This window comes from Apis dorsata, unplaced genomic scaffold, assembly GCF_000469605.1.
Source record: "Apis dorsata unplaced genomic scaffold, Apis dorsata 1.3 scaffold_401, whole genome shotgun sequence".
NCBI classification, from domain to species: Eukaryota; Metazoa; Arthropoda; class Insecta; order Hymenoptera; family Apidae; genus Apis; species Apis dorsata.
In genome coordinates, this window is record NW_006263659.1 from 47450 (window position 1) to 59119 (window position 11670).

Below are 11670 nucleotides of genomic sequence, written 5' to 3' on the forward strand. Positions count from 1 at the left end.
AAAAAACTTAAAAATTATTTAAAAAAAACTTAAAAGCAACATTGAAAGTATAGTTTGAAAAATGAAAAGTCTAAAAATGTAATAATAATAGTTAATATGGCACACTTAAAAATATAAAAATAAAATAAAAATTATTAATAAAAAAAGGAATAAAAATTCATCTGTAAAATTCGGAAGAAATTAATAAATGTTATTAAATAAAATTTCAAAGTTTTCAATATTATATATATATATATATATAGTTAATTATTGTAGAGAAAATTTTGAATTTCCCGCTACATTCTATTATGAAAACCGTTGTTATCATAAAAATTGTTATGAAAAAATTGTATTATGAAAAAAAAATTTATGAAAAAAAACCTTAGTATTGATAAATAATTTCTTTTGATTAAGAAAAACCAACAATATGATCGAACGTATAGATTAAATTTAAAATGAAATATGAATTACTGGTGAAGATCAGTTTCATGTTGCACTGTATTTTCGCTGAAGATACTACAGCATGATATTCAGCGCCCTCGGAAATATATTTCTATATCTTTGCTGCTATTCAAAACGTATATATTACCGACACGATAACTCGATTAAATTTGATCTGAAAATATGTTTTTATTTCGATTATTATTTTCTTTATATAATTAAAAAAAATTAAAAGATTTTTCTAGATATCTAGATAATAATCAAAATATTAAGTTTAAAAAATAAATCGAAAGAAAATTTAAAATAAAATTCCATAAATACTATTGAAAAAGAAAAAAAATATTAGAATTTGTATAATGAATTTTTAAATATTATTATACGTGTGATTAAAAATTATTCATATTTATGGTCGAATTTATTTTAACCAACTTTCAGAAGAAACAAATAAATCATTTTTCGATATAATCACTCAATTTTTAAATATATTATTCACTTAACCTTTTATATTAAAAAAATTTATTTTTAAATTCATTAAAAAAATTTATTTATTAACAAATATTTTCAATTGAACTACAAATGTTTTCTTTTCTTTATCAAGCGTTACTCTTCATTTTCATAGAACTTCTTTAGCAAGATCAAATAAGTAATTATTTAATGGAATGAAATCAGGATTATAGAAAAAATTAAATTTGCTCCAACGAAGTTTTTGAAAAATATGGACAGTGATATGAAAATATATATTTTACATCATACAATAATGTTATTTTTTCTTTCGTGCAAATCATAAATGTAGCAGCTATTGTTTTCAATTATAATTAAATTGATGTAATACATTCAAATTTGCATAATGTTTAGAGAGACAGAAAAACATTAATAAAATAGTGCAGCCAATAAAAATTATTATAATCATATAATGAAGATAATTTTTGATTTATATAAAAATTTTATTGATTTTATTAATTAATATATTTTGTATATTTTTATAAATTCATCAATTTTTATTTAAAAATTTGAGAATATTTCTTTATTTTTACTATCACTGTTTTTATTTATTTTTTTTTTCATTACAAATTCATTGTTATTTGTTTCCATTTTTTTTAACATATATTAAAATATCATCAATAATAATCTAACTAAGAAAATATTAAAATAGATAAAGTAAATGTAATTATTTAAAAGAATATAATATAATATAAGAATATAATATATAATATAATATAAGAATATAATATATAATTATAAAGAAATGGATCGAATTGTAAAGGAAACATCAAATGTGATTCAATGACTGCACAACACTCAATGAATTTATTAGAATTATTAAACTAATTTTCTTTGTCTCTGTTTTTCTTTCTAACAAAGAAAAGACCCAAGTTGACGTAAAATTGAATAATAATTATATAAATTGAATAATAATAATAATAATTAATTAAATGTGATTAGCTTATAATAATAGATTATATTATAATAGATTATATTTTAAATGATTAAAATGAGAATATTTATATTATAGGAATAAAAATATTTTTCGAAACATATCGATTAATCGTCGATCGAGTTATATTTTACTTTTTTTTATAATATAATTTTCTTTTTTATTTTGAAGATTAAATTTTTCTTTGCTTGGCAAAATTTATTATTAGTCAATAAAATGATAAATTAATTTTCTCTTTATATTTTGACAGTAGAATTTAGACACCATCTAATGCTTCATAATTGCACATAATTCGTGTAAGTGCTATCTATTGGAATATATTTATGCAATATATTTATATAATATAATTCTTACATATACGAAATTAATTTTAAAATTTCAGTAGCTATTACAAATATATATATATATATTGATATGTGATCGTTTAATACTCATAAGTATCTATGAAAATCAATTGAATACTTGAATTTGGAAGAAAAATTAATTATATAAAATTGTTTTAAAGCTTCGTTCTTATTTTATTTTTAAAAATGAACTTTAAATGATATTTTTTTATTATTTCAAGAATACCATTGAAATTCGAATTTTGATTTATATAATTATTATTATTATTCGATATTTTTATATTTCAAACTCGATGATTAATAATTTTTTTATTTTGATTAAAAATGAATTTTCGAAATTCTGATTATAAATTTTTAAAGAAAATATTAAGTTTTTGATAATTTATGTTATAATATATATTTATATAATATATTTATGTTATATATATATATATATAAATATATATTTATGTTATATATATAAAAACATTCTTATTATGTTTGTTCAATTAAATTTTATATATATTAAGAAAATAATGAATAATTTTTTTAATAATTAAGAAACAATAATTAAGAATTAAATAATTAAGAAACAATTATGTATTATCTTTATTGTATATTATGTTTATCATCTTTATTATGTATTATGATTATTAACACTATTAAACTTTCTAATTACTTTTAACTTTTGATGAAGATTTTCTGAATAAAAATGAATATCAATAGAAATTTTTCAACGACTTTGATTATTTTTATATCTTTAAATAAAATGCACATGAATTTCTCTCATTTGTTATTAATTGTTCATCGAATGAAAAAAAGAAATAGTTATCAAATAAATGGAAATAAATCTTGTTTTTAATTAAAATCAATACAAATATCTGATTGAATTACAAATTACATTAAATTAAAAATAATTAAGATAGATTTATTCTATATCCGCGTATTGTATCACCGTTTCAATAATGTGGATGTTTCTTAATGTAATCAATAATTTAAAAAAAAATTGATTTTATGAGAATTTAATTAATTTTAATGTTTAAGAACTTAGGGAGATTCTTCATTTATTGAGAATGATATAATATGAGAATGAGATGATCTTACTTAAATTTTGCATAAATTATTTTAATTTTTTCATATAACATTACTTGGAATTATTCTGGAAGATGATATGAAAAAAAATAAAAAAAGATATTTTTATCTAGAATGAATAAATGTTATCCTAATTTACACTTATTTGATTTCAATTTGATTCATTTAATAACAATGTGATCATATCATTATAAATTCATCAATTTATTAATTTTTTTCTCAATTCTCTTGGTAGCCTTAGAAGCCTATTTTCCTGTTTGAAAAATACGTTTTTGAAATTTCTTATAGATAAAATCTTTTTCTAAAGATAAATGAACTATAATTATATATATAATTATATATAATTATAATATAAGATAATATAATATAATATAAATAATAATTATAATATAAAATAAAAATAATTTTATCTTTGACTACTATGTAAAAGAAGTAATAAAAAAAATGGCAAGATATGGCAATATTGAATATATTATTTCATTAAATTGAAAAAAAAAATAATAGCTTTTGATATGTTATTTGAAGAACTGCAAAAGAATTAAAAAAATTTTTTTTAAATTTTATTTTTGTAAAATAATATATAAAAATCACAATAATTAGAATTTAGAATTAATTGAACTATTACAAACAAATTGTCAAATCATTCGCCATAAATTTTAATTAAAACTTATTAAAACTTATTTTTTTGAATATCGAATTGATTGTTCTATGATATATAGATTTATATAATTCATATAATCTCAATAATTTTTAATATGAAGTATATAATATTCATTGGATTAATTCGATAAAAAAATGTGGTTAAATAGCTACTGCCAGAGATATTATATTTGAAATTAACGCCATCAAATATCTTCTATTATTTTTAATGTTTTCAATATTTTTATATTACAATTGTATATTTATCATTTTTTTTTTTTTTTTGCCTATTTTAAAACGAAAGGAATAGATAGTTTTTTGTAATTTTTGATATTGAGGACTTGAAGAGAAGATAATACAAGAAAAAGAAATCAATTAGTATTGATTTATTGGAATACAGATACTGAATTGATAATGGAGTTAATGTATAGCAATTATTAAATGTAAGTAATAGGTCATGATGAGTCAATGATAGGGTTATCAAAATAGCAAAACAAGGAAAAATTTCTCGTTAAGGAACTTATTTTGGTTATATACTCAAAAAGGTGATATAAGTATATCCTCATTATTAATAATATTATTAATTATATTAATAATAATATTATATTAATATTATTAATTATTAATAATAATATTATTATTATTAATATTAATTATTGTTTTATATATATGAATATTGTAAATTATGAGAAAAATACTTTGATTTACAATAAGTCACAAGTAATTACAAATAGAAATTTACGATGTTCGATCTATATTCATAAAAAAATTAAAAGATGTCATTTGTTTTAGTGAAAAATGAAGATTTTGTTTTGTCAAATAAAATAATATATGTTTCATAGGAAAAATTTATTCTAAGATAAATGGATATTGACTAACTTGCTAATTTATTAAATTTTCTATATTTTTATTAACAAATAAATGGCGAATATTCCTATCTTTTGAATGTTTATAAGAAATTTTAGCAATCGATATAATTAAAATTTATATAAAACTTCATAATTTTATTCATAAAAATAATAGAAAATTCGTTAAGTCAGGAATGTCGAACTGGTGACTTGCAAATTAACTTATATTTCTTTTTGTTTGTTTAAAACAGCCATAAGAGAATACTTCTTTCATATTTTTAAGAACTTTTCCTTCGAATATTACAAAAATAAAACTATTATTATTAGCAAACTACTTATAATTCTTCAATCATATATCATATATTTTGTTTCACGAAATATGCATAGTAATGATTTACTCATAGTGGAAATCATACAGTTTTTTTGAAAAAAAGAGATTAGGTAACCAGAAGAGAAAAGAAGTCTCAAAGGAGAATGAAATTAGATGGGCTTGCATATTTATTATATATACACTATTTTTAATATATTTTATTATATGTAATAATTATTATATATAATAAAAATTTTATTCATATAACTTTCGATAATCTTATATGAAAAAAATTGTAGATTGTTGAATTTTTTTTCAAAGTGGTTAGCTTAATTTTTTTATGCGATTAACTATTTTTTATAGACAAAAAATATTATTTCCATATAATAGAAGGTTAATAAAGGTTAATAAAGATTAATAAACATACAATAGAAGTATAATCCTATAAATGATATATTATCATACTATTAAAGTGGATGAAATATCTTGTTTGACCATTTACATTATTTATATTATTTCTGATCGAATTATTAATAATAACATTTTTTGAAATAAATGAAAATTTCTAATAATATCAATTCGATTTATTTTTTTTGAAAAAATCTTGTTACATTTGAAGAAATTAATTAATAAAATCTGATGTATAAAAATTATGGAAATTTCATTAATACATATAAATTTATATCTTAAAATTTATATTGAATAATATTTTTTCAATTGAAATTGTTATAAAATTATTGCAAATATTAAATTAATAAATAAATATAGCAAATAAATACAATATAAATATATAAATCAATTATAGAAAAAATGTAAAAAAAAAAATATGTTTGAAAAGAATAAAAATTCAAAAAATTGATTTTTTGATTATGATTTCACTTGTCATTCTATTTAATATAACAACAGGGATAATATTCTTTGCGAAAATTCAAAGGAATTGAACTATCTTTAGTAATAGAGGATTTTTTTTATAGGATAGATTTGATCATCTCTTTTATTAATTAATATAATGAAATAACTAATATATGAAATCAACCAATTTATGTATCTCATTTTTCCTACATAAGGTATCCAAGCTAATTCCGGCTCCTATAAATCAAAAAGTTAGAATTTCAATAACACTCAAGAGTACTTAATAATCATTCAGAATTAATAGAATAATCATTGTATGAATCTGGATAGGCGTCATTTAATGTATTAACAATATCTATATATACAATTTTCAACGTATAGTACTAAAAATTTTTCATTAATATTTTGAATATAAATTCCTTAAATGAAAATTTTATATGAAATAAAATTGTTTTCTTCTTTTCTTCTTTTTTAAATATTTTTTTTATTTACGAACGATGCCATATAGAACTACAGTTATTAATTATATTGAAAATATCCTAACTAGAAATACAAATTGATGTATATAACAGCTGTCGCTCAGTTAGTCATTTTCTTTTTTTTGAGGAACCATACGATTCTCATTCTTAATTAACTAATTCTTATGAAAAACTATTACAAACTATCACATGTTGCTAAAAAATGAAAAATATATAAAAGGAAAAAGGATAAATTATTACATATATAATGAAAGAAAACAAAATATGATTATGAATAGCGAAACAATTGAAAAAGTATGTAATCTGCTAATAGTTTATGAGACTGGAAGAAAAAGATGTGAGAAAAGTTCTTTTACGATTTTTCTCAAGGGAAAAATATGCAAAATATGTACAATCGCAAACATATATATAAATTAATGTTATATGAAATTTTATAAAAATTATATATATCTTATAAATATTAAATTCATTTTTCTATATCTAATTCTCAATGGCACGATAAATTGACTTCAGAAAAAATTATAAAAATTAAAACTATATAGAAAAAAAAAGATATATATATATCTTTAGATATATAGATATATATATGTGAAAAAAAAATTATTTTTGATGTGAAAAAGATATAAATAATAAATTATGTTTAAACAAAACATATGAAAATCTTGAACTCTATTTAATTTTAATAGAATAGATTCTATTTTTTTTTTTAATGTAAATTTTTCTATTCTATGTAAATTACTTTTATTATAGTAATTCTATTTTAGAATAATTTTGTGTTAATTTACATATATGTTGATTTATTTTTCCACTTAAAAGGATTTTTAATGAGATATTCAACATATAGTTAGAGAAATTGTTATATAAAAAAATGTTGAAATAATTATATAATAGAAATATCCTTTTCAATAGTGCCAGATTTTATTAAATCAAAATATATATCTATAGTAAAAATATTGTTTTTGTTTTCTAATACTGTTTCGAAATTATGTGAAAAAAATTTGTATTTATAGTGCAATTGTATTTGTTTGTTCTATTTTATTTTTTTTCTATTTCTTTTATTTTTCTTTTTATGTACGATATGCAAAAATAGCAAAAAATTTTGATATTCGAGAATTCGATATTTTTTAAATTTCGAAATATTTCGAATAACATCTCTAAAATAAATAATATATATTTGTTTTAATATATTCTATACGTTTTATAAATTTTTCTTGATTGATAGCAGATTAATAATAATATATAATTATATAATAATAAACATATCCATCATAACATACTCGTTATATTTCAAAATTATGATCTTAATTAAATAAGTTTATATATTAAATTTATTTATCATATCACAATCTCCGATGTTTTAATATTCCAGAATATTTTTCACATTTTTTTCCCAAGTCAGGTACCGTGTGGGGGATTTCCTTGTAGTTGTGAGTTGATAAATGAGACACGCTGTAGTACTTCCATATTCTAGTGAACTTGCAATCAGGTCGGATACCAACGCAGCGAAAATCAGTAAGTTATTATTGATGTTTGTTATGGAGAAATGATAATATTTAAATAATTACTTCAATAAACAATGAATAAATGTCATTTTTGAAAAAAGTTTGTTAGAGAAAAATTTTTTGTTAGATATTTGAAATTCATTTATAGATTATTGCTAAAAGATAGAAATGAAAAAGATATTTTTGTGAAAGAGAATTGAATAGTACTATCCAATATTGATAATTTTTCATAATTAGAATAATTAATGAATAAACTGATTTTGAAAAAAATTAAATTATTTATTGAAAATAGGATAGGAAATTTTTGATTGGATATATTCACACGACATGTTACTAACACTCTATATATGTTTAATTTTGATGTAGATAATCAATCTTTAATGATTAATTTCAATAATTGTATTTTATTTTATTAATAAGTTTGGAACTTGAATTTTACTTAAAAATAAAGAAAATATAAAATTTCCAATCTTTAGATATATTTATTTTTTTTTAATTAATAAGACATTTTACTTCGATGTAATGTGGTTGTAGGTTTAAATATTTTTATAAAACATTCTTTTATTGAGTATTTAAGTATTCTAAATTTAATTGATAACAGCTTATTAATGAGACTTATAATCTTAAAATCATAAAGAAATAGTATTGTTAATCATATGATTATGAATAGAAACTAATGTATAAATTTTTGAAAATTTTGAAAATATTGAAATAAAAAGCTTGGAAATATTGAAATTTTGAAACGTATAAAAATTTTGAAAATTAAGAATTTTAGAAATATCAAAATTTTATATAATAATTAGAAAAAATAAAGAATTTAAAATTTTGATTTATTTAATGTAAATTGGATTTTTGAGGCATTGAAATTTCAAAAATATTTTTATTTATTTAAAATTGGAAAATAGCTATTTAATATTTTTCTCATAACAATATGAGAAAAATAAAATAATGATGTAAATTTTACAAATATTCTTTATCATTTTACTCATTTTATATCTCATATTATATTATAATTATTTATACTATTACAACAATAGAATAATAAAACCATAGAATAAAAATCTAATTTTCTAATTTAAGTTTAATAAAAATTTTCCTACTTTTCAGTAAATTTTTAACTTTTTATAATAAATAGTAATTATAATAAATAGTAATTGCTTTTTGCAGTAATTATATCATTTCTTATTTATTATCATATTAGTTTTTTTTTTTTTTTGAAATCCTGCATTTATCGTACGTGTTAATTCAAGAATGATCGGAAAACAAAGGCAATAATTTCTTTCTATTTTTATTTTAATAAACAATCGTTAATTTTTCCATTATCTTTCTAAATCGAAATTTGATGTATATATGATCCATATATATTTGCGTGTCATCTACTGCAATATTTTTATGACTTTTCATAAAAATCTTGTCACAAAGGAGAAGTTAATCATCGTTTGACGGCTATTAACAACAAATCAAAAATAAAGATTATTTAGATTTAATATGTTCATCATACTCAGTAGTACTAGAAGGAATTCTATTCACATTCTAATTGAGTCGTAAATTAAAAGTAAAAATAAAAATAATAATATATAATATATATTATATTTTCATTTAAGTTATGTCAATTTTCAATTTTTTGAAAATCTACACATTTTTTATTAATTTTTTTTTCGTTAAATTAAAATTATTAATTAGAAATAAAATATTAAACTTTATAAGAATATCTCTGTTTTAGATTATTCAAAATGGCACCAAACTTATCGACATCATTACATACAAAGATATCTCAAAAAAATGTTCATCAAGAAAAAAAAAATAATCAGAAAATATCAGATAAAAATTTATTGAATTCTAACAAATATGAATGGAAAATTGTTTGGAAAAATGTTATTCTATTTATCTATTTTCATATTGGAGCTCTATATGGATTCTATCTTTGGTGTAATGGAACTAAAAAATATACAATTTTATGGTGTAAGTACAAACATTTTAATTTATTCTATATTAATTATTAAATAAGAATTTTAGAAAATTAAAAACATTCAACAATATAATTAATTAACAAATTTAATTTTAAGGATTTAAAAGAAATTTTTTTTTATTCTATTTTTTCCAAATTAATAAATCAACAAACAAAAATTAAGTTGTAATAAAGATTTCCAATGTGCAAAATTTATTTCGTGAAATAAACGTAAAATATCTATCATAAAATAATTAATATTTATAGAATCATGTAAAAATTTTGAAAAATATTGAAATACAATTAATATTAAAATATATAAATAATAATATTCAATAATTTATTTATTAAATACTTATGATAACTTTAAGTTTAAAAAAGTTATTTTACAAATAAAATAACAATTGATAAATATTTAGAAAAAAATAATTATACTTATCAAAAATCAAAAAAGAATTTAAAAAAAAGTTTTAATTAATAACAAATGCTTTATGTTCATTTCGTACATATTTCAATTATGATTCCAATCACATTTAGCACAAAAAGATCATAATAGTTGCTGTTATTTTGTTAATTTATTGAAATTAATTTTGTGCTAATTGTATTAATAATGTGCTAATTGATTTCAAGTATAATCATTTTTTTTCGACAAAACAAAATCTTCTTTTTTCTTTCTCTTGATTATTTTATTTGATTGAATAATAATTATGACTAATATCATAATAATTACATAAATAAAAAATTATAGAATGATAATAAAATTAAATAATAAAGAATTAAAACACAGCAAAAAAGAATATCATCATATCGTATATTATCAAATACTGATTTTAAAAAAAAATATTCACTTAGTCGCGTTTCATATTCTATTTTTGAAATACGTAAACACGATGAACAAAAAATAGGAGTAAAAAATCTTCAATATCAGCATTTTATTTTTTTGTTATAAAAAACAGATAAAAGAACATTTAGAAACGAAATACAGTTTGCGCTGTAAATTTAAATAGACAAATATTCTAGTATTTTTTTAAAAAAATGAAATTATTAAATGAAAATGTTTCGTAAATTATTTTGTTAAAAGATTTTGATCGATAATTTAGATATTTTAATTTCTAAAATGATTACGAAAACTACGAAATTTTTTGAAAAAAATTCTCTTAGTAGAATATTAGATAATATTTAGAATGTAATTAAACCAATGTTACATTTATTTAAGATTTTAATAGAAAATAAATACATATTATATATGTATTACTTTCAGTTTTTTATATTAATATAAATCAAGATAAAGAAATGTGTAATAAAATTTGAATTAAATGAATAAAATATCATAAATCAATTGATATGATATTTTCAGTTTTCATTATGGGATTTGCTGGTTCGATGGGTATTACAGCTGGAGCTCACAGATTATGGTCTCATAGAGCTTATAAAGCAAAGTGGCCCCTTCGTTTTCTATTGATGCTTTTTCAAACACTTGCCTACCAAGTAAATTTTAACTTTGTTTTCTTTCTTAGAATTTATTATCATATTCATATTATCATATTTTATATATATATATATATTCATATTATTATTTCTTCAATAATATCGTTACAAATTGTAATATTTAATAATAAGCTTCGATTTTGATTTATAGAATCATATTTATGAATGGGTAAGAGACCACAGAGTACATCACAAATTCACAGATACTGATGCAGATCCGCATAATGCGCATCGAGGATTCTTTTTTTCCCATATAGGTTGGCTGCTAGTCCGAAAGCATCCTGATGTAATTAAAAAAGGTGCTACTGTTGACATGAGCGATCTGGAAAAGGAT

The 11670-nt window shown here is 18.6% G+C and overlaps 2 protein-coding genes across 3 annotated transcripts in view; one reads left to right on the forward strand and one right to left on the reverse strand.

Annotated features, from left to right (window-relative positions):
- The window catches only part of LOC102676237 (acyl-CoA Delta(11) desaturase-like), a 21747-nt gene that overhangs the window by 1684 nt on the left and 8393 nt on the right, over positions 1-11670 (reverse strand). The gene's annotated exons all lie outside the window — the stretch shown is intronic.
- The window catches only part of LOC102675961 (acyl-CoA Delta(11) desaturase-like), a 4439-nt gene continuing 2392 nt past the window's right edge, over positions 9624-11670 (forward strand). For both annotated transcript variants that reach the window (XM_031512234.1, XM_031512235.1), the window contains exons 1-3: positions 9624-9862; positions 11206-11336; positions 11488-11670. In XM_031512234.1, coding sequence (XP_031368094.1) covers positions 9634-9862; positions 11206-11336; positions 11488-11670 — 543 coding nt within the window. In that variant the 5' untranslated portion in view covers positions 9624-9633. The remainder of the gene's footprint in view (positions 9863-11205; positions 11337-11487) is intronic.